This window comes from Mus caroli, unplaced genomic scaffold (genome assembly GCF_978045245.1).
Source record: "Mus caroli unplaced genomic scaffold, Mus_caroli_1 scaffold_16, whole genome shotgun sequence".
Lineage (NCBI taxonomy): Eukaryota > Metazoa > Chordata > Mammalia > Rodentia > Muridae > Mus > Mus caroli.
In genome coordinates, this window is record NW_028227271.1 from 15,096,894 (window position 1) to 15,119,848 (window position 22,955).

The 22,955-nt window shown below is 52.9% G+C and overlaps 2 protein-coding genes across 6 annotated transcripts; both read left to right on the plus strand.

The window, feature by feature from the left end:
* The first annotated feature begins 3,503 nt into the window (after positions 1–3,503).
* On the plus strand, positions 3,504–10,773 carry Mapk11 (mitogen-activated protein kinase 11). Of its 4 annotated transcripts, none has more exons than XM_021184070.2 (12): positions 3,504–3,699; positions 6,179–6,308; positions 6,511–6,569; positions 6,657–6,768; positions 6,869–6,898; positions 6,987–7,034; positions 7,121–7,235; positions 7,586–7,657; positions 7,857–7,936; positions 8,787–8,865; positions 8,944–9,117; positions 9,454–10,773. In XM_021184070.2, exons 1-12 carry the CDS (start codon positions 3,584–3,586, stop codon positions 9,531–9,533), a joined length of 1,095 nt encoding a protein of 364 aa, XP_021039729.1. In that variant the 5' UTR covers positions 3,504–3,583; the 3' UTR covers positions 9,534–10,773. The 4 variants fall into 4 exon arrangements, with proteins under 4 accessions (XP_021039729.1, XP_085687546.1, XP_085687547.1 ...); XM_085831420.1 differs by lacking the exon at positions 3,504–3,699 and adding an exon at positions 4,818–5,315; XM_085831421.1 differs by lacking the exon at positions 3,504–3,699 and adding an exon at positions 5,846–5,893.
* A 1,439-nt stretch (positions 10,774–12,212) lies between these two features.
* Positions 12,213–22,725, plus strand: Mapk12 (mitogen-activated protein kinase 12). 2 transcript variants are annotated; one of them, XM_085831463.1, is made up of 12 exons: positions 12,213–12,334; positions 13,009–13,138; positions 15,772–15,830; positions 17,822–17,933; positions 18,054–18,083; positions 18,340–18,387; positions 18,784–18,898; positions 20,144–20,215; positions 20,314–20,393; positions 20,463–20,541; positions 20,626–20,799; positions 22,074–22,725. In XM_085831463.1, the coding sequence occupies exons 2-12, from the start codon at positions 13,124–13,126 to the stop codon at positions 22,151–22,153; spliced, it is 864 nt and encodes a 287-aa protein (XP_085687589.1). In that variant the 5' UTR covers positions 12,213–12,334; positions 13,009–13,123; the 3' UTR covers positions 22,154–22,725. The 2 variants fall into 2 exon arrangements, with proteins under 2 accessions (XP_085687589.1, XP_021039727.1); XM_021184068.2 differs by lacking the exon at positions 12,213–12,334 and adding an exon at positions 12,574–12,918.
* Positions 22,726–22,955: the final 230 nt, after the last annotated feature.

Sequence of the window (22,955 nt, forward strand, 5' to 3'; positions counted from 1 at the left end):
CCTTCTGGTATCCTTTAAGGGGACTGCTAGCACTCGTGACCAACTCAGGTGGCCACTCCCTGTACTGTTTGATCCCACACACTCCTCAGAAGGCATCTGGTACCGGTGGATAGGCTCACCAAGGGGAGGGGGTAGCCAGCTTGCTGAGGATGAGAGAGAGCTAAGCCTGGCCAGGCCTTGGCTAACAGTAATCAGCTCTGAACCTCTGGATTTAGGGAGCAGCAGTCAGGAGAACTGACCTGAGACTCTCCTGGGTGGGTAACTATTTCCCTAAGCCTTTATCCAGCCCTCTGCCTCACTTTCCAGTTGAGCCAAACTGGGCATCCTTGGGAATGTGGAGGAGACAAGGCAGGTTGCCCTGGTAACTGCCTGGCCCTGCCCTGCTGCTGTACAGACAAAGGCCACTACCCTCCCCCCTGGCCACTGTGCAGGCAAGGTTCCCAACCCCCCACCATCACCCAGGCTCAGCTCCCCCCTCCTCCTCTGCCTTTAGCTGAAGGCCCATTAGCTCTGCACAAAACCTCAGCCCACCCTTGAGAAAGGTGGCTTCTGGGCTTTGCTGCCCTGAGCAGTGGGGGCTGGGGCCACCCTCAGGTTCTCCTGTTAGGCTCCATCCAGGATTGATACTGGCTTCCACAGAGGAAAATGGTGCCAAGGATGGCCTGGGGCTTGGGAAAAGTCTTGTGAGAGGGGCGAGAGACTGACTGAGGCTTAGACCTATTTCCTTGGCTACCTGTGTGTGCCTGATTATGTCAGGATTCCCTTAGATGCCTCTAGTGGCCTACGGCTTCACTGGCTTGTTCTAGTTTGGCTGATATTTTTTTTTTTTTTCCGTTGTTTGTTTGTTTGCTTCTTTGAGTCAGGGTTTCTCTGTGTAGCCCTGGCTGTCCTGAAACTCATTCAGTAGATCATGCTGACCTCGAATTTAAGAGATCTGCCGAGCCGGGCGTGGTGGCGCACGCCTTTAATCCCAGTGCTGAGGAGGCAGAGGCAGGCGGATTTCTGAGTTCGAGGCCAGCCTGGTCTACAAAGTGAGTTCCAGGACAGCCAGGGCTACAGAGAAACCCTGTCTCAAAAAACCAAAAAGAAAAGAAAAAAGAAAGAAAAAAAAACAAACAAAAAAAGAGAGATCTGCCTGCCTCTCTTTCCCCAGTGCTGGGATTAAAGGCGTGTGCCACCACCTCCCAACTTGGTTGACTTTTTTAAGTTATATTTTGCATTACATTATACTTTTATTATTATTATTATTATTATTAAGATTTTGATGGGCTGATGGTTCAAACCAGGGCCTCACTCTATTAGGCAGTTACATACTACTGAACTACATCCCAGCCCTACATTATTTAAAACTCAGATTTCTCATTAAAGTGGGATTCAGGGCAGGGCAAGGGTGGCACATGCCTTTAATCCCAGCACTTAGGAGGCAGAGGCAAGTGGATTTCTGAGTTCAAGGCCAGCCTGGTCTACAGAGTTGAGTTCCAGGACAGTAGAGGCTATACAAAGAAATCTGGTCTTGAAAAAAACCGAGAGAGAGAGAGAGAGAGAGAGAGAGAGAGAGAGAGAGAGAGAGAGAGAGAGAGAGAGAGAGAGAGATTCAGGATGGGGCTACAAATAGCTCAGCAGCTAAGAGTACTGGCTGTTCTTCCAAAGGACTTGGGTTCAAGTCTCAGCACCCACATGACAGCTCATAACTGTAGCTCATTTCAGGGGATCTGATACCCTCACACAGACATACACACAGGCAAAACATCAGAGCACATATGATATAAATAAATAAATAAATAAGAGACAATTTAGAAATTCACGGTTGATTATGCATGTAATTCCCAAATAGTTAACTATTTGAGTTTTGCTCAAAGTTATTTAAAAACAAAAAACAAAAAGGGGGGTGGTCAGAAGCCATAGCTCACCTGTTAGCTTCGTAGGCATAGAGATAGATCCTCCTGCCTCTGCTTTAGCTAGGATTAAAGACCTGTGTCACCACATCTGGCTGGCCTGCCTGCCTTTCTTTCTTTCCTTCCTTTCTTCCTTCTGCCTTGAGGCAGGGTCTCACTCTGTAGCTCAGATGGCTTCAGATTTACTCTATAGCCCAGGTAGGCCTTGAACTTGCTGTGATCTTCCAGATTTAGCTTCCTACGCATTCAAATTACTGATGGAAGCCACGACACTCAGCCCATAATCCCTTTATTGGGAGGAGGAATGGGGGAAAGGAATCAGCTTAGAGACAGAATCTCTCGATTTAGCTCTGGCTGCCCTGGAACTCAGGATGTAGATCAGGCTGGCCAGGTACTCCAGCATCTCTCTCCTGGTGCTGGGCGACTCCATGTTTACTTTCAAGTGTGAATAAAAGTAGGGCCTAGGGCAGAGGTTCTCAACTCTCCAATGCTGCAACCCTTTAATACAGTTCCTTATGTTGTGGTGACCTCCAGTCATAAAATTATTTTGTTGTTACTTTATAACTAATGTTACTGTTATGAATTGTAAATATCTGTGTTTTCTGATGGTCTTAGGTGACACCTGTAAAAAAAGGGGTCGTGACCCACAGGTTGAGAACCACTGGCCTAAAGTGGCATGGGTGAGGCCTTAACTGGACAAGAGAGCATCCACCCTGGACACCAGGAAAAGGGAGATTTCTAGGCTTGGTGACAAACTGAACTATGCCTGCCAGGGCTGGTAGTCCTTCTTAGTCGCCTGTGCTAGTGGCCGGAGAAAGTCAAGGCTGGGGGCGTTTCCCGAGTGTCAGTGAAGAGAGGGCTTCATAAGGAGGAAAAATACCCAGTACTAAAAAGAGGCCCATGTGGGGACCATACCTTGTGGCCCCAATCATGGTGCTGCGCTGTCCCTGGTCCTGACTGCCCGCCGGGAGCTTACCTCTTCCAGGAACTTCTGGGTCGAGGTTAGGGCAAGATGGGGAGTAGATGTCGTCCTGTCTCCTGAAGGCTCCGTCCCTTACTAAGACCTAGCAAGCCTATCTAGAAGGTGAACCATTAACACCAAACGGGGGCGTCCTCCTCACCCTGGCCACAAGGTTCCTCCTTCAGTGGTGCCCTGAGTTGGCGCCGTGGCGCTGGTTTTTAACCTAGAGCCTTTACTCCCCCTCCCCCCCCGCTAGTGTTTTTTGTTATTGTTCTGAAAGTATTATCACCACGTGCTCAAGCTCACTTTTGACAATTTCCCTTCATTTCTGAGAAAGGGGACTGGCCTGGGACCTGGGGAAGGGCAGAGGGGTTAGGTAATATGCAGAAGATGAAGGTGGGGGAGTACAAGCAAGAAGTTTCATCGTCACCCCCATGGGAGGGAAGCCGGCTTTTTCCTTTGTCACGGTCTCCGAGGGGCAGGAAGCTGCGCGTCTGTCTCCGGGAACCCTCAACCTCCACCCACCCCACCCCACCCCCGTTTCCCCGCCCTCCGGTCTCCCGGCTGGGGAAATCCGCCGGGCCTCGGCCCCGCCCCGCCGCCCCGCCCTGCTGCGCCGCCGCCCCCCAGCCCCCACCCCGTTTTGCTCAGCGGTGCTGGGCGTGGGGCGCGGGCCGGGTGCTGCGCGCGGGGATCCGGGACGCTCGCTCCAGCTGCTTCTGCGGATATGTCGGGTCCGCGCGCGGGATTCTACCGGCAAGAGCTGAACAAAACAGTATGGGAGGTGCCGCAGCGGCTGCAGGGCCTACGCCCCGTGGGCTCCGGCGCCTACGGCTCAGTCTGGTAGGGGCCGGCAAGGACCTGGTGGGAGCTGGGCGGGAAAGCGTGCGCGACCCTCCAGCGCGACGTGGGTTTCCCGGCGTGGGGAGGGGCCTCGCCCTGCCTCCGCCCCCGGTCTGCACGCTTCCGATGAATGAATGGGGGGGAGGGGACACGGAGGAAACTTTCCTACTAGATTCCACTCGCTGGCAGGTGGGGGGGGGGGTCCTCTAATGCCCTCCCCCCATCTCCGATCCCTTTCCTAGTTTTTCCCCAAAAGGCTGAATATTGCGGCGTCACAGCTGGCGGGAGAGCAAGTCTCTGGGGCCGCTAAATGGAACAGTTAGCCATCCGGGTTATTTCGGACAAGGTCTAAGTAGCTGCAGGGTCTAACGTTCCCTCAGACCTAAGTATTTGAAAAGGGGAGCCCCAGCGCGGTGAGGAGACCTTTCTTCTTTGGAAGACACCAAAATTCTCCTGTGGATCATACCCGCGCCTCCAGATTCCTAGAAGCTCAGCGGCTTGAGCCTAAGCGGACACCTACTCTCTTGTCTACACCCTACCCCAGTTTACCCAACAAAGGATCTCTGAATATAGGTAGGGCTTGGAGACCAGAGATTGCAGTCTCGATCGTGGGCAGCATCCAGGCACCTGGGACTGGAGAACGGCTGTAGATAGTCCTTGTTGACGGGCTGATCAAGGGTGTGGACACCGGTATGTGCCCCACACCAGGAATGGGGGCTGAGTCTCACATCTTGGATCGGGTGCTGTCATCCGAAGCCTCTGTACTGCTACTGCAACCCTATAGAGGCAAACAGTCCTGCTTTACAGGGCCCAGAGTGAGTTGGTCATGGGATCTCGCCCCACGTCTGCAGCCTGTAAACCCACCACTGAGGTGGGTAGGCTTGTTCTGCCGACACTTGCTCCTTATTCTTACTTCTCAGGCAGTACCCCAGCCCTCCACAGTGAGTAGAGACAGGATACACCCTCTCCATCACCAGAGGAAGAGATGATGGGACATGTTGTGTCTGGGATGTTCAGGGACTCAGCAAGTGGAGGAGGATAAGGTTACATGAAAATACATTTTAAAAAATAATACAATAAATTAGAGGGAAGGTGAGCCAGGGAGGACTTGGAGGGGGCAGGGAGGGAGGCGAAGCAGATACTTTGCAGGGGACTTGGACATTGACTCAGAGTTGTTTCAGGGCTGGACCATCTAGGAGTTACCAGGGGAAAGCCTGATTTCCCAAGGGAGACCTAGGTCTGTCTCCGATGATCCGTGACCCTGGGTTTGGTCAGTCACCCTGCTGAGGCAGGCCATGGGATGCCAACTCCTTGTAACTCGATTGTACAGAGGCAGTCAAGTAAGAGGATCCTGCTGTTCTAGTGGCCACTCCCCACCCCCACCCCAGGAGTTACTTAGACATTCTGCTTATCATAGGAAAGCCACCTTTCTTCTACTACTCTCTAGTCCCGTGAGCATCCCAAACCACCATGTCCCTTCCCCATCTTCCCTCACCTGGTGGGAATGGGTGGTATCCTGTCTCCATTCACCACTGCAAGGGAAGGGTGCATCCTGAGACGAAGAGAATCGAGGGAGAGAAGGAAGAGGAATCACCAGGGGAGCAGGCTGTGTAAAGGTACTGTAGCCAGGGCTCCGTCAGTGGCTTCCAGCTGCTCCCGTCTTGAGGGCAGAGGGATCAGAACCTGGTGAAAAGCCTTAGAACCACGGCTCAGTCCACGTGTTCTAGGCTCCGCCCACATAGAAGGCGTGCTCTCAATTGCTCTTTCGAGGCTCTCCAGTGAAGGACAGAAGGGAGGTGCAGAGGTGGCGGGTCCAGTTTCTGGGGGAGTGGAAGTGTGTCAGAGACATCTTCACACTGGGGTTAAACATTTCCTACTATCCATTTGCTGAGTTATAAATTGTGTGTGTGTGGATTTTTTTGTTTGTTTTGGTTTGGTTTCTTGTGAGACAATGTCTGGTTTTGAACTCAATCTCGATTCTCTCGCCTCTCCCTCTCTCCAAGAGCTGGGATTACAGGCATGAACACCACACTAAGCTTCAATTACAAATCAGGAAGCAATAAACACCTCCGGATAATCTTGCTTCCGCAATCTGATGTGCGGAGGCGTGGGGGTGGGGCGTCCAGGGCTTTGTAGGTAAGCCTCCCACGGCATCCGTGAGGAAGGAGGAGGGCTGCTTGCTGTGGGAGCGCCTGTGGGTTCAGTCGTGGTGTTTTCCATGCCATGGCCTTGTTGTGTGTGTGTGGGGGGGGGCGCTCAGGTTTGGGCTAGAATCACCGGTTCTCTGCCAGAGAACGCTGTGTCCACTCAAAGGGGTCTCCTAAGGGAGGATCAGGAGGGTCGGCATGGAGGCAGCGCGGGGCGAGCAGGCGAGGACAGGCCTCCTAGGTTTTAGAGCTAGCAACAGACTCACTCCCGCACCCCAGCGTCGGGTGGACTCAGGCCAGGCGTTCGCTCTCCTTATTCGCCCACCTTGCAGCTCGGCCTACGACGCGCGGCTGCGCCAGAAGGTGGCTGTGAAGAAGCTGTCTCGCCCTTTCCAATCGCTGATCCACGCGAGGAGGACATACCGTGAGCTACGCCTACTCAAACACCTGAAGCACGAGAACGTGAGAGAGGGGACCGGTGATGTTGGGAACAAGGGTATCACCAGGGGAGCATGCTGGGAACAAGGGACGCATCCTGGCTGGGGGGCGGGACCTACGATATAGGGGCGGAGCCTCTGGATGTACGGCCCCATGTGGGTGGGGTCCGGGCCAACGGGGCGTTGCCTACCGCTAAGCTGTGATCCTGCCTGGGTTCCCTGACCAGGTCATAGGACTTTTGGACGTCTTCACGCCGGCCACATCCATCGAGGATTTCAGCGAAGTGTGAGCGTCCTGGGCAGGCGCGGTGGTAGTCTGGGGAGCTTAGTCGGAGATGGGGTGGTGAGACTATCCTAACTCCTGATCCTGCAGGTACCTCGTGACGACCCTGATGGGCGCCGACCTGAATAACATCGTCAAGTGTCAGGCACTGAGCGATGAGCATGTTCAATTCCTTGTCTACCAGCTGCTGCGTGGGCTGAAGGTGGGGCACGTGGGCTCTGGGGGTTCCCGCCCCCGACCGCTCTGGGTTGAGGGCAGAGCGAGGTGGCGCCTGGGCTCACCCGGTCTGCCCTCCTCTGCAGTATATCCACTCGGCGGGCATCATCCACCGGGTAGGTGCAGCTGTGGGCAAGGGTGAGGGTCATCCACTCTGCCTAGGCTCATGGCCTCGCCACACTCAATGCCCGGTGCACCCTGCAGGACCTGAAGCCCAGCAATGTAGCGGTGAACGAGGACTGCGAGCTGAGGGTAAGGGCGGTGAGGGGTGCACGGACAAGTGGGGCCACACAGAGAGGTAGGTGGGGGTCTTACACGAGATCCCCGTGGTCCTCCAGATCCTGGACTTTGGGCTAGCACGCCAAGCTGATGAGGAGATGACCGGATATGTGGCCACACGGTGGTACCGGGCGCCAGAGATCATGCTAAACTGGATGCACTACAACCAGACAGGTGCTGTCAACTCTTAAGCAGTGGCTTTGTCCTGTAAGGATGAGAAGAAAGTGCTCATGCTGTTTAGGGAGGATGACGAAGCTGTGGGGGTAGGAAGAAAGGCTGAAGGGGAGGAGAGCATCTTTGGAGCTCTGTGAGAGGAGCAAGGGATTGGTGGGACCAGCTTTTAGAAAGGCTTCTAACTTGATGGGTGTCCTCATGCCTCTTCTCAGGACAGGGTATAGAGTAAAGCTTCTACTGGTCTCTTTGGGCCTGGTTATGCCTGAGGGTCACTGGGCTGGCTCCTCCCCAGGCTCACAGGAAGGATTTGGGGTTGGCAAACTGATAGTCTCCTTACTCTTCCCCAACAGTGGACATCTGGTCTGTGGGCTGCATCATGGCTGAACTGCTGCAAGGAAAGGCCCTCTTTCCTGGAAACGACTGTATCCTTGGGGAGCAGGGTCCAGCTGGGGTCCCCTTCTCCAGGGTGGGAGTGGACTCTGGCCCTTTTTGGATGTCTTTCCTCTGTCCTATGCCATATCACACATTACACGGGGCTCCCTGTCCTGAGCCACAGCTCTACAGTGTACCAGGGGCTGGGACCGGAAACGCTGGCCACCAGGTGTTTCCTGAGCTAGGTAGACATCGACCAGCTGAAGCGAATCATGGAGGTGGTGGGCACACCCAGTCCTGAGGTTCTGGCAAAGATATCCTCGGAGCATGTGAGTTAGTGGCCATCCGTCTCTCTGTTGGCTCTTCCGACCAAGCACCAGTCATGCTGGGGAGGGAGTAGTAATCAGAAAATGGAATCATGTGAGGAACATGAGCAGGGAGGGATGGAACTTGTGCTAGGAACATCCAACCCTTTCAGAGAGAAGCAGGTGAACCAGGAGGCCATTCCAGGTAGCAGAGACAGTGAAGACAAAACTATCAGTGCTGACAGACTCCCCTGCTTATAGACAGTGAGGCAGGGAAGAGTTGAGCTTTTGGCTTTTGTAGGCACCATCAGAAGCCAAATAAAGTCCTGGAGCCCCCAGACTTTTTTTTTTTAAATATGTATTTATTATATATAAGTACACTGTAGCTGTTTAAGTACACTGTAGCTGACACTCCAGAAGAGGGAGTCAGATCTCATTACAGATGGTTGTGAGCCACCATGTGGTTGCTGGGATTTGAACTCTGGACCTTCGGAAGAACAGTCGTGTGCTCTTACCCACTGAGCCATCTCACCAGCCCCCGCCCCCAGACTTTTGTTTTGTTTTGTTTTGTTTGAGACAGGGTTTCTCTGCATAGCCTTGGCTGTCCTGGAACTCACTCTATAGATCAGGCTGGCCTCAAACTCAGATTCTGCCTGCCTTTACCTCCTGAATGCTGGGAATAAAGGCATGTGTGGGACCACTGCTCGGCTAGGGAACACCCACCATGCCCCGACTTTGAGAGCAGGAGTCTGGCTTGCTGGGGTACCTACCAGGCCTGTTGGAATGAATGCATCTCTTGAAAGGCCTTCTGCCCAGTTTGAGCCAGGAAAATAGAAGCTAGTTAGACCTCCAAGCTCTTCTTATGTGTCTCCAGGCCCGGACATACATCCAGTCTCTGCCTCCCATGCCCCAGAAGGACCTCAGCAGTGTCTTCCATGGAGCCAACCCTCTGGGTAAGGACTGGTACTGGGTCTAGGTTGGGCTTCAGATCCAGCATTGGCTATGGTGCTAAGCCTCACTCACTCCTGCAGCCGTGGACCTCCTTGGAAGAATGCTGGTACTAGACAGTGACCAGAGGGTCAGTGCGGCCGAAGCCTTGGCCCACGCATACTTCAGCCAGTACCATGACCCTGACGATGAGCCAGAGGCAGAGCCCTATGATGAAAGTGTTGAGGCCAAGGAGCGCACGCTGGAGGAGTGGAAGGGTGAGCACAGGGGATGGGGGATGGGGCGTGGGGCCGGGGGGGGGGATGGGAAAGAGAGCAGTGTCCATGAACCAGAGGGCTGCCTTTTCTCAGAGCAAGATTTTACCTGTTTCATGCAAGGAACTCCCCAGGATTTCCTCAATGGTCTGGGGTGGGGAGGGGAAGTAGGGGGTGGGGTGGGGGAAGGAGGATGGAAACATATCTGTTTCTGAGTGAGACATGTAAGGGTGTGTGTGTGTGTGTGTGTGTGTGTGTGTGTGTGTAGCAGAGGTTTGGAGGGAAGTGGGCAGACAGCATAATCTCACCCTTCCCCCCTTTTTTCATTCCCCTCCCCAGAGCTTACTTACCAAGAAGTCCTTAGCTTCAAGCCCCTGGAACCGTCACAGCTCCCTGGCACCCATGAAATTGAGCAGTGAGGCATTGCCTGAAGTGGGAAACCTGAGCCTGTCCCCTCTCCTCAGCTTTCCAGCTTTCCTCAAGAGGCACCTCTCAGGCAGCCCTGACACTTAACCTGGGACCGACCCCCCTTGCCTTGAGAAACTCTACACACACACACACACACACACACACACACACACACAGAGGAATGCACGGATGTGTACATATGCCTCCCTCCCATTATGTGCTGGAGTCTGGGCAGTAGTGTTTCTGGACCTACCTTGGTCCACCCAGGTTCTCCTTGGGACCTCTGTGTGTGGGATCTGAGTGTGTCCCTGTCCCTGTCCAGGTCTCTTCTGCTCTTGAAGACTATCTGGATTGGGAGGAAGGCTAATGGTCCATGGTCCCTGGAGACTCTGAGGGAGGGGGAGTCACAGTGGTTGGAGATGCTCAACCAGGAAGTGAGTGGCTGAAAGCAGAGGCAAGCCCAGTGCCCCTCCTAACTGAGTGGCGTTTCCTCTGGGGGTGGGAAGGCCGAGACCACCATCAGATTATCTATCTAGTCAGAAAAGCCTGCTGAAGATTTGTGGTTGCCTGTGGAATGTGGGCACATGGGCATGAAGTGTGCACCCTGGGATACACATCAGAACAAATGCAGGCATGTGCTGGTGTGTATGAATCTGTGAGCACCCAAGAGGCAGCAGCCATTTCTGGTCTGGTGCCTAAGTTGGAGATAACTCCTGCCTCCTCTCCCCACAAGTTCCTGTTTTCTAATGGGTCTTGAATCCCAGCTGTGAACTAGACCAAAGGCTCTGAGAGGTGCCAAGTTCCATTAGTTTAAGCAAATGTAAGGGTATAGGGAGCAGCAGCAGGATCCTGAGTCACAAGGGCACAATGCCAGCTGGAGAGCCGATGAAGTTGGGGGTCTAATCTCAAGGATTCTAGGTGGCCAGCACCCACGGATGTGAGCATGGACATTCTTGCCCCGGGACCTTGATTCAAAGTTGACAAGTGTCTGTCCACGTTCTACCTCCACCAACCCTTGAGGTTCTGCAGCTGGTCTGGGGTGCTGTGGTTTGCGAGTCACCCCTCGTCTCCCCATCCCCCAGAGAGGAGCTGACCAAGTAACTTTTGAGGTAGGGCCCTGTTTGAAAACGTGTTGGGGGTGTGACGCCTCCCTGAAGAGACGATGATCTCTTGCTATCAGGGACCAAGGGGCTCTGGATGTCAAGTGCCTGCACCAAGAGTGCACAATAAAGGGGCATCCCTCTTGCTCTTGTCTGTGCAAAAGGCTCTGGATCCCATTGCTTCTACTGATCCTGCTTCCTGGAGGAAAGTGACAAGTTCTCTGTGCCTCGGTACACTTCCTGCTAGTGCCACCGACTTTGCATTTATTGTGCCCCTTGATCACTCAATGAGAGCAGCGGTCATTTCTAGTACTATCACAGCTTCTTGGGGGGGGGGTGGTCAAGAACCCAGGAGACCAGTGGAGGACAAGACACACTGGTTAGAAGGGGCAAAAGGTGTAAGAGCCAGCACACTTTGGTCCCTGCACATTAGGGACTTTGTACATTAGGAATGGTGGACAGACTTGGCTCCCTCTTACTGGTGAGGCTGGGGATTGTCCCTGGAGAAAAGATCTGTTCTTCCTCTGATATTGGACAGGATATGGGAAATAGCTTTCCTTCCTGACAAAGGCTAAAAGGCAACTTTAGCCCAGGATACGGCTCATGTGTCATGCCTGTGTCCTGAATCTTGGATGGCCAGAGATCTTGAGTCTGGCAGCTGGTCCAGCGGTGGAGGTTGGGGGCGGGGGGAGTGGTGGACCTAGAAGGCAAGAGCCAAGTCCATCGTTGGGGGATTGGGACTGGGAGCAAACCCATGGCCCTAGTACCCAAATCTGGTCTAGATCAGTCCCCTACAGAAAAGGAGGGGAATCGGGGAGCTTTTTGGGTGGCATGGGTGGGTGTCTGGAGGCCTCCCAGGGCACGGAGGTCACAGGAGCCAGGCAGATGTAGTTTGAGTGTTTGTTGGCCCTGAGCTTGCCCAGCTCGCTCTTGTCAGTTTGCGGATGTACCACATCACCAGCAGCAGCCCAGGTGTAAAGTTGCTCTGGCTAGCCTTGAGCTGCTGATTCATGGCAGCAGGCAGGCAGGCTTGGAGGGAGGGGGAGAGAGAGGGTTCTGGGGATCTTGTTACTACTGGTCAAGCCAATGAGATCCTGGAACAGACTTTGGTTACTCGGCTGTGAGAGGGATGTTGGCTTGACCCTCCGGGAGCATCTGGTTCAGGTCTACACCGGACCCCAGAGAGAATGAGCACATAAGGATCCCCTCTTTTTTTTCCGGGGACAGACACACTTTTAGCTCGTTCTGGGCTTTAAAGATCAAACTGGACAGCAGGTGGAAAGCACAGAGAGACCAGCCCCGTCCAATGCTTGAAGCGGCCACTCCACATACCAGATTGGGGTGGGTGGAACAGAGGTATAAAGGAGTCTTAGAAGGGCCGATAGGATAGGACCCATCCCTCTGGATCCTAGACAGGGAAGTTGAGAGCCAGTGGCCACAACAATGGGGCTGGGGATGCAACCTGAGACGTTTGGGAGACTGAACCAAATCCCTCCTCCATAGAGAAGAAGGTGAACGGATCAGCCCCAGGGGCGGGGCATCCTTGGGAAAGACGGGGAGTTGAGCCAGTAACAGGAACCATTTGGGATGGGGTATGATTGGTGTATGGGCAGGTGGACCGGACCTGGGGCTGGAGTAGAACCTGGTGGTCTCAAGTTGCCTAGAATGGGTCCGACGTTCTGGGAGAACAGGAAAGGCTGGAATTAAGAGAGGCACCTGCTAGGACTCAAGGGCCAAGAAGTCTAGCGAGAGTGTAGGCTGGCCAGGGTGTTTCAAAGCCTCCTCTCATCTCAGGTCGAGACTGAGCTATGGGGCAGCTCTCCCCCACAACCCCCCCTTTCCAAGCCTTCCGCCCAACCCCGGAGGCCTCCTCGGGTTTCCGCAGGGGCTGGAGGGCAGGCGGGGGTGTCACGTGCTCAGGGCCCGGGGGCCGGTTGGTCAGTGGGCCGGGAGGGACCACTTAGCGGGCCAGAGACAAGGGTCGGGTGGGAGTTGGCGGTTATAGAGAGTTCAGGGTGGCGACCCCGAGAGAAGAGCCCGCAAAGGAAAATCTCAGAGGCGGGCAGGCGGGTGGCCGGCGCGGAGTACGCCCTGCCACGCAGTGACCCGGGGCGCGCGGGCGGAGCCCCTGATCCCGGGTCCGGTCCTGGGGCGCGGTGCTACGGCTGGGGATGAGCTCCCCGCCACCCGCCCGCAAGGGCTTTTACCGCCAGGAGGTGACCAAAACGGCCTGGGAGGTGCGCGCCGTGTACCAAGACCTGCAGCCCGTTGGCTCTGGTGCCTATGGTGCAGTGTGGTGAGCGTTTGCCGGGCGGGGCGGCAGGCAGGGCAGGAGGCAGCTGGCGATTACAGGGCCGGTTCGCTAGCCAAGCCGTCCGCCCCGCAGCTCTGCAGTAGACAGCCGCACTGGCAACAAGGTGGCCATCAAGAAGTTGTACCGGCCCTTCCAGTCGGAGCTGTTTGCCAAGCGCGCCTACAGAGAGTTGCGCCTCCTCAAACACATGCGCCACGAGAACGTGAGTCCAAAGCCCGCCCCAGATGCGGATATTGTGCGCTGGCCTCCTCTCATCCTGCCCTCCCCTGCAAATCCTGCCCACCGTCTCTGCTTCCAAGGGCCTGGTACCTCCTACCTAGTTAGCTCCCAGCTTGGGTAAGCTTTCAACAACTTTCAGGAGGAAAGCGGAGGCAGAGCCCAGATCCCTTTCTGGGTGGACACTACAATTTCAGCCTCTTCTTCAATTGCTTGATTTCACCTTCGGTCCACTTCTACCTTCGCAGCCCAGGCAGTGGTCAGGGTATGGTCTAGGCCTAAGGATTCCTCAGGTCTCATTCCAAAACCTGTCTCCAATCAGGTTGGTGTGAGGAGGGTTTTCCTGGAAGGGGTACTTCCTTACCCTACCCTAGTCTCCCTTTGCCCACCGCCTGAGTCTTCTATTCCAGACATACAGGATCCTAGGCATTCAGGGCAAGGCAGGGTACTCGAGGTGTGCAGCCTTGGCTCTATCATCCCAGAGCCTTGGGTCTCTGTGGATAAAGGGATTTACGGAGCAGAGCATCACTGTTAGCATTGTGGGTGTGTATTTCTTCACACCCATACAGAAGGCATCTCCTTTCCAGTCCTACCTGCATATGGCTACTCCTAAGCCTCTTGTATCACCATTGCTAGCCATCAGAGCATTCCTCCCAACCAGGGACATTATTATTATTATTATTATTATTATATGTGGTTCTTCCTGAACCTGTGAGTTCTGTCCCTCCCACTTCTGTTCTGTTCTGTACAGCTGCCCTAGTCCTGATGTTTCAATCCTCCTGGATCATCAGTCAATAGCCCCAAGGAAAAAAATGAACATCTCGTGGCTAACAGCAAACTGAGCCCCGTTGCTTCCTCATTGCTACTCTTAGCTGATTTGGTGGATGGGTACCAGCCCTGCTAGGTCTGCTTCTTTGCTTCCTAGTAAAGCTGGAAGCAGTAAAAAACAAACAAACAAACAAACAAACCCAGTAAGCCTGGCAGTGGCAGCACATGTACCTGTGGGGCAGAGGCAGATGGGTCCCCATGAGTTCGAGTCCAGCCTGATCTAAAGAGTTAGTTCTAGGACAGCCAGCTTCTACACAGAGAAACCCAAACCCAAAGCCAAACAAACCAAACCAAACAGTAAAAGGCTGTGTTTTCTTGGGTGTAACCACCCCTATCCTCAGAGCCCCCAACTTCCACCTACCTACTTATCCTGAACCCTTCTTGAACAGAGAGCCGTGGAGCTCTTCATTCACTCCCCACTTCTTTGCCAGTCTGAAGAGCCTTTACATCTCAAGCTACTGACCTGTCCTCACCTAGCTGTGGAGGCTTTCAGGATGCCTCAACACATTTCTGAGAGGCTGCCATTGTAACCTACTTTTCCATGTGGACCCTGAGGTTTAGATAGGCTGTATGCCTCACTCACACCAGAGATGGGGTTGCCACAGGGCCAGCCCTACCCACTGCCGCCTCCTCCTCCTCCTCCTTCTCCTCCTCCTCTTCCTCCTCCTCTTCCTCCTCTCTCTCCTCCTTCTCCTCTTCCTCCTTTTCCTCAAGCTCTAGTCCTTGGCTCTGGGTCACATTCTGTACCACAAAAGTGCAGAAGTCATAATCCTTTGAAGGACCTGCCTTGACCTCCGGCACACTATTCCTTATCTATTCTGAGCTCAGCTCACGGGTCACACCTGTGAGTTAACTGTCTCCAGGCCTTTCCTGTCCACGTTCTTCCCCCTAGCTTCGGCCATGACTAAAGCAGTCGCCCATCTGCCCTTTACCTCCTGTCTATTCTTGCTGCATTCTGTCACTGAAACTAGGAGGACCCATCCAGCATCATATCCTTGTTTAAACCTTTCCACGGCCACTCGCTCGATGGAGCAAAGCCAAAGCTGCCCCTGGGATGGGAGTGTGAGGCCCCCCTTGGGCTTGCTCTGTCCTTTCCTTGATTCCTTCTTGGCCTGGGCTTCGACCACTTCCTTTCTGTACCTTACTCTGTAGGGACTTTCACTCCTGTGATGGCCATCAGGCACCTGACCTCTCTTTGCTCATTTACTCATCCCTCCTGGGATTTGGATATATGCGGCCCTCCTCAGGACAAACTCCCTTGACCCCGGAGGTCCTGTCTCCTAACCAAGTACAGGGAAGCCTACATTGTCTATCTGTTGTCCAACCCCCTCAATCAAAAGCTGTGTTTCAACTGGTGCTTGGTCTAGACAGCCAGAGGGGATGGTCCCAGGAATGACCTACTGGGAATTCATTCCTCCCAGGGGACGGTCCCCACTTTGGTCTTGGGTCTGCTTCATTGGGAAGAAAAAAAAAGTGTGTATGTGTGGGGGAGACAGGGGAGACGGAAGACTAAGGGGACCGGATTGCTCAGAGGCCTGGAGCCAACCCAGACCTGAGACTGCCCCTCCCCCCCGAGAATCCCGGCTGTCAGCCTCCAAAAATAGCCTGTGTCTGTGGGCAAATGTACCAGGATGGGGACTGAGCCGACAGTGGAGACAGTGGAGGAGACAGGGATAGTCATGGGAGGGAGGGTTTTCGGCCTGGAGTATAGTGCCACCCCAGGGGTGCACTGAGGCCCTGCAGCTCCCGTGTGCTGTGTGCTCTCTCTTCCGTCTGCTACTTGTTCTTCAGGTCATTGGGCTACTGGATGTGTTCACACCTGATGAGTCTCTGGACGACTTCACAGACTTGTAAGTGCTAGTGGCTGAGAGGGTAGCAGGAACCTGGGTGGCTTCTCGGTGTCAGCTTAAGATTCTGGGTCAGGTTGAGGGCCAGTGGTTCTCAACCTTCCTAATGCTGTGACCCTTTAATACAGTTTCTCATGTCGTGGTGACCCCACCAGCCAGAAGATTGTTTGGTTGCTACTTCATAACTGTACTTTTTTTGGGGGGTGGGGGGCTCAGAGACAGGGTTTCTCTGTGTAGCCCTGGCTGTCCTGGAACTCACTCTGTAGACCAGGCTGGCCTCGAACTCAGAAATCTGCCTGCCTCTGCCTCCCAAGTGCTAGGATTAAAGGCGTGCACCACCACTGCCCTGCATAGCTGTACTTTTGCTACTGATAGAAATTGTATTAGAAATGATATGTAGGATATCTGATAAGGGACGAGCCCCCCCACCCCCGCCCCAGGGAGTCATAGCCTACATAAGGAATAGGGTGCACACTGCCCACCCACTCCTCTTACCACAGTCTATACCCCACTCCTATATGCTCCTGGGAGCCATGAACTTGTGTGAGTGATAATACCATTTTTCCTTGTCTATCCCTCCATCTATCTGAACAACCCTCTGACCTAGATGCCTTGCGGCTCCAACCCCTGCCCCAGGTTCCTGGTTAACCTATGTGTGGCAGGAGGGGCCTAGGCAGCTTCTGGGTACCAGTTCAGGTTCTAAGTTGGCTTGAGTTCTTCCCATGGCCCAAGTGAGGACTGAGATGTATACTGCTCATGCACGTCTCATCATAACCCATGTACTATTGGTAACCCCTGGATACTGGGATGCCCTAGTAAAGCCAAACTGTCTCTCCTTCTAAGCCTGGGGAGTTTTGGGTCCTCACAGTGCCTGAGGTATCAGTACAACTAAACAATCTGAGGTGCCAATGTCAGGTGCAGCCTCAGCCGCTCACCCAGCATGCGACGCCCTTTAATTGGGAATTTAAAAACCCTGAAGTGGCCTGTGGTGGCACACACACTTGCAATCCCAGCATTTGAGAGATAGAGCTAGGAGGGACAGGATTCCAAGGCTATTTTGGCCTGCCTGAGACCCTCTCTCCAAAAACAAAAGCAAGGACTGGAGAGATGGTTCAATGGTTAAGAGCCCTGACTGCTCTTCTTCTTTTTTTTTTTTTTTAATTATTTATTTATTTAATGTAAGTACACTGTTGCTGTCTTCAGACACTCCAGAAAAGGGAGTCAGATTTCGTTAGGGATGGTTGTGAGCCACCATGTGGTTGCTGGGATTTGAACTCCGGACCTTCGGAAGAACAGTCAGGTTCCCTTACCCACTGAGCCATCTCACCAGCCCCCCCTGACTGCTCTTCTAAGAGCACGTGGGTTTGATTCCCAGAGCCTATCTGGTAGCTCACAGCTTCTGCAACTCTAGTCCCAGAAGAGTTGATACCATCTTTTGGTCTCTGTGAGCACTGTACATGGCGTGGTCCACGGATACACGTGGAGGCAAAGCATCCAAAAAATAAAATAAAGACAAGACAAGGCTGAGGGTAGTGGTGCAAGCCTTTAATTCCAGCACTTAGATGACAGAGGTAGAGGCAGATAGCTCTCTTTGAATTTGAGGCCATCCTGGTCTACACGGTGAGTTTCAGGCCAGACAGGACTACCGAGTGAGACCTTTCCTCAAAAACAGAGAGCCCTCAAACCCAAACAAAATACCCCTGACACACAGCCCACTCCTTGCTTGCCATTCTGGAAAGAGGGGATGTGGGCATGGGTTGAGAGGTGTAATTGTCAAGGACAGTGTGCCCAGGGGGTGGGTTGTTGTCTAGCACGGCATGGTAGGGGTAGAGACATCATAGGATGGTGTGACCCCCCCCCCCACAATGCTAGTGATGAATGGGCGCTCCAGGGTAATGCTTTGGTGGCACCTGCCAGGGTGGGATCTCGCAAGGTGTGAACTGGGCCCAGTGGGGCTAGCCCTGATCCCTTGGCTGCATCCCTTGCTTCTGCAGCTACCTGGTGATGCCATTCATGGGCACTGATCTGGGCAAACTCATGAAGCATGAGACCCTGAGTGAAGACAGAATCCAGTTTCTTGTGTATCAGATGTTGAAGGGGCTGAAGGTAGGCTTTGCAGAGGTGGCCATAGGGAGGCGGGCAGAGCTTCCCGTTTGGGCAGGGTAAGGGCTCTGTGGCTTGGAGTACCCCTGAGCTGACGGCTGCTGAACTCTTTCTTTCCCACAGTATATCCATGCGGCTGGTGTCATCCACAGAGTGAGTCCTGGCGGGGCTGGGAGATTGCAGCTGGGCTCCTCTCCAGCTGTGTAGACAGATGTGCTCAACCCCAGTGCCCATTGCTTAACTATGAAGGGCAAGATAGGTCTGTGGTGGGGATGCTTTCCCTGGGGACCAGGAAAGCCCCTCTTGCTCTTCCCCAGAGGGACCAGACCAGTTTTAGGTGACCCTAATAATGTGCTGCCTGAGCCCTGCTCTGGCAGGTGGGTCATAGTGGCCATCTTTGTTCTCTCAGGACTTGAAGCCTGGCAACCTGGCTGTGAATGAGGACTGTGAGCTGAAGGTATCGCTGGGAGGGGAAGATGACCATGGAAGGGGTTGGGGGACCCCTTCTACTTCCCCTATGGGTCTGCTTGACCCTTGGCCTAGGCAAAGGGACAGAACTCAGACATTTGTGCAGAGGCTGAGCAGCTATTAGGCAAAGAGTGGCTGAATATCCCCAGTCACTCAGGGCTCCTAAAGGTGATTAGGGGATGGTGAAACAGAAGAAAACCCTTGGCATTTGACGTGAGGTGGGTAGGGCCAGGTGTACTGACCACACGGAGAATCCTGGGGGCTCAAGACCAAAGGGTGGCAAACAGTTTAGCATAGAAACTCAAGCCCAGCTCTCTTAGGGTCTTCTGGACCATATCTGGTCTATCCTCAGTGTTTAAGTTCCATCTCCTTGATACTTCTTTAGATCCTAGACTTTGGCCTTGCCAGGCAGGCAGACAGTGAGATGACTGGATATGTGGTAACCCGGTGGTATCGGGCACCAGAGGTCATCTTGAATTGGATGCGCTACACACAGACAGGTAAGAGGCTATCCAGAGACTCCAGTGCACACCATCCACATTTACACATTCATTGTATTTTAAATTTATTTTTGTAGTATCTGGGATGGAACTCAGAGTCTTATTCATGCTAGACAAATGTCCTGTCACTGAGCTACATCTCAGCCCATCTTTCTTTCTTTCTTTCTTTCTTTCTTTCTTTCTTTCTTTCTTTCTTTCTTTCTTTCTTTCTTTCTCCCCCTTCTTCCTTCCTTCCTTCCTATTTCATTATTTTTGAGAAAGAATATATATGTGTATGTATGTATATTTGGTATAGTTTGGTTGCTTTGAAGACAGGGTCTTACTATATAGCTCTGGCTATTTCTGGAACTCTCTGTAGGCCAGGCTGGCCTCGAACTCACAGAGATCCACTTGCCTCTGCCTCTACCTACCTTCCTTCCTTCCTTCCTTCCTTCCTTCCTTCCTTCCTTCCTTCCTTCCTTCCTTTTCTTCTTCTTCTTCTTCTTCTTCTTCTTCTTCTTCTTCTTCTTCTTCTTCTTCTTCTTCTTCTTCTTCTTCTTCTTCTTCTTCTCTCTCTCTCTCTCTCTTTTCCTTCCTTCCTTCCTTCCTTTCTTTCTTTCTTTCTTTCTTTCTTTCTTTCTTTCTTTCTTTCTTTCTTTCTTTCTTTCTTCCTGTATAGATCCTTTATAGTCCTGGCTGGCCTGGAATTCAGTGGGCAGACCAGACTGGCCTTGAATCCATAGAGATCTACCTGCTTCTGTCTGTTAAGAGCTGGGAATTAAAGGCTGTATTACCATGTCTGGCCCCTTCTTAATTTTTATAAGAACTTATTTTATGTATATATAAGTACTTATCTGCATGTATCTATACATGCAGATACATGTATCCATACACCACCTGTGTAATCGGTGCCTGCAGAGGCCAGAAGGCAGCATTGGATTCTCTAGGACTGGAGTCACAGATGGCTGTGAGCTGTCATGCAGATGCTGGAAACCAAACCAAGGTTTCTGGAATAGCATCCCATGATGTTAACTGATTAGCCACCTCTAGCTCCCTTCATCTCTGGATAGGGAGCCATTTATAGGCACTACCTCTGGGAGGTCTGCCACGCTTCTCAATGACAGCCTCTGCTCTGTGCCTATGTGCATGTCTCCCATTCATGTATACTTGTCTCCCATGTGTGGTCTCTTTGTGCATTCCCCTTTTCTTGGCCTTCATGGATATGAATGCCATCCTTGCACGTGGGGCACTGATGGGACTTCTCAGTGGACATTTGGTCCGTTGGCTGCATCATGGCGGAGATGATTACTGGGAAGATCCTGTTCAAAGGCAATGACCGTATCCTTCTATGTAGAGCACCCTTTGACTTCGGCCAAGACGTGGGTGCTGGGTGGGCCCTCCTCTGTCCCTGCATTGCATTCCTGACCTTGGTACAGACCTGGACCAGCTGAAGGAGATCATGAAGATCACAGGGACGCCCCCTCCTGAGTTTGTTCAGAAGTTACAGAGTGCTGAGGTCAGTGGGAGTGGGTGGTGGGCTGGACTTGGGCTTGGGGGCTGGCCTATCACCCTTCTTCCCTCACAGGCCAAGAACTACATGGAAGGCCTCCCTGAGTTAGAAAAGAAGGATTTTGCCTCTGTCCTGACCAACGCAAGCCCTCAGGGTACCGCTGGATGGGGTGAAGGTCTCAGGGTACTGGGTGAGTATGTCCCCTCCTGTGGCTTGGCCTGAATTGCTCTTCCCACAGCTGTGAATCTCCTGGAAAGGATGCTGGTGCTGGATGCGGAACAGCGGGTGACAGCAGCTGAGGCGTTAACCCATCCATACTTTGAGTCCCTTCGGGACACTGAGGATGAACCCAAGGCCCAGAAATATGACGACTCCTTTGATGATGTAGACCGCACCCTTGAGGAATGGAAGCGTGAGTGTGGGGGTTCCATACAATGTCTGGCTTTGGACCCTGTGTGCCCTGGGTGAGTGAGCCTCTGCCCCTGGGGTGCAGGTCAGATAAGAGCTTTGGGAGGTCAAAGGGCATTGTGGGGCAGTGCAACTCAACCAGGTTGATTTCTGGCTAGGGGGGGAAGGCAGTGGTAAAGAGTGTCCTTTGGAGGAGCTCCGACCAACAAAGGCTGGCAGGTGATGGATGCTGAGAACTGTATGTGTGCTTTGTGCCCTTGGCTTACTAATTCCCTGGCTGTTCTCTCCCCAACCTCTATATTGCCTAGCATCCTCATGTCCAGACCACACTGGAGCTCTCTCTACCACCACCGGTCCTTATGACTTTCTTCTTACACCTTTAAAATGTATACTTACTTCTCCTTACTCCATTTCAAGACCTCTCCTGAAATAACTATATCTTATGTACTGTCCATGGAAGGCAGTCTATTCCCATGCAGGCCAAAGGGCCCAGCTTTTCCTTCTCATCTCTAGCCCTAGATCCCTCCATAGCTATGTGCCAGACCTCCAAGTTCTCTCTTTAAGAACTGGCCTCAGAGAAGCTCTCTCAGTTTGCCTACTGTTTCCTGAGCTGGGACTAGCCTCCCATGTCCTTGCCAGACTGGCAGGTCCAACCTGGGGAGCCGGGAGGTTTGAGGACAGGTCCACTGGGACATGCTATCCCTTGTCTTGTCTGCCTCAGACCCCAGGCCCTGTTCCTGCACCCTGGTATGGGAAAGACTGGATGGGTAGAGGTTCTTGAATCATGTCCTGAAAGTCCTGGCAGGTGTTCTTCCCTTCTGTGTTGTCGTGTGCTTGTGAGTTTGGTTCTGTGTGATGGAATCCTTCTGCTGCTCAACAAAATAACTCTCCTAACCACGGGCCACAAGATCCGTTCTGTGGTCTCCATCTACACACTGTGGCCGGGTGCTTTTGCTTTCACCATAGACCACAGGAGGCACACAACTGAGCCCTTGAGTAGGCTCACACACTTTCTTCTCACTTCCCTTTTTTTTTTTTTTTTAATACAAGCCTCTCTCTCTTATTATTATTTTTTGAACACAAATCTTTTTTTTTTCTTTTGAACATACACTTTCATCCCTTGTTTTCCTGGGGCAGTCTAGCTTCACAGCAGTCTTCAGTGTTTTTAAGTGGATTGGCCCATTTAGGATTAGATTTAAGAAGCCGTGGGGGCGCTGGCTTCTCCCCTTAGTTGAAAGCTGTCTAGCTATATCGTTTGCTTCTCTTCGCTTCCTGCAGGTGTTACTTACAAGGAAGTTCTCAGCTTCAAGCCTCCCAGGCAGCTAGGAGCCAGAGTTCCAAAGGAGACGGCTCTGTGACGACCTCTGGGTGGTTTGGGGGTTATCCAAAGGAGGTTGGCTGGGAGCTTCACGGTACCTTGGCTTCCCTTCTCTGGAAGAGGAATCCTGGCTAACACCCCGACAGTGCCTGGAGCTTGTGTCCCAAGTCTTCCACCTGGACAGGCTGTGTAGACCCTTGAATCATGAACCCTCCATCTCCAAACCTGTTCTTCGGCTTTCGAAGTGCCCCAGATGACCCTGGAAGAACATCTAAGCTTTCTGTCCAAGACCCCTACCCAACATGGGACTAGCCTTTGAATTCTGAAGTTGTGCATGAAATCAGTGTTCGTGAAAAAGCCTCAGAGTGGGCAGAGCTTAGGAGACAAGTGCTAGACCTGAGCTCTGCTTGCTCTGGACAATGCCAAGGCCAACTCCTGAGACAGAATGAGACAGAGGTTTTGGGGACACTGACTCAGGGACATCATCTCTTCTGGAAGCGGGTGGATTCTCTTACACCCTTAGCCTGGAATTCGAACCAGCCATTTGGTGTTGCCTAAGTGGCTGGGGGCAAATAAACCCTTTTGTAGACCTCCCATTCTGGTTGTGTGGCCCCATGCCTTGAGCACCCATTAGATCTCCAAGCTGCTGCTCTGTGCACAAAAAGGAGGTAACCTGAGCTCTCTCTCCTCCAGCTAATAGAGGTGCCAGTCCCCTGACTCTTCCCAGACCACAGTGCTGGTGCCACTTAGTCCTTGCCAATGCTCTTCAAGACACATTAGGGCTTGGCCCCTCCCTTCTTGAATGACTGTATTCTTAAGGCTCAGAGTCTGAGCAGGAGGTC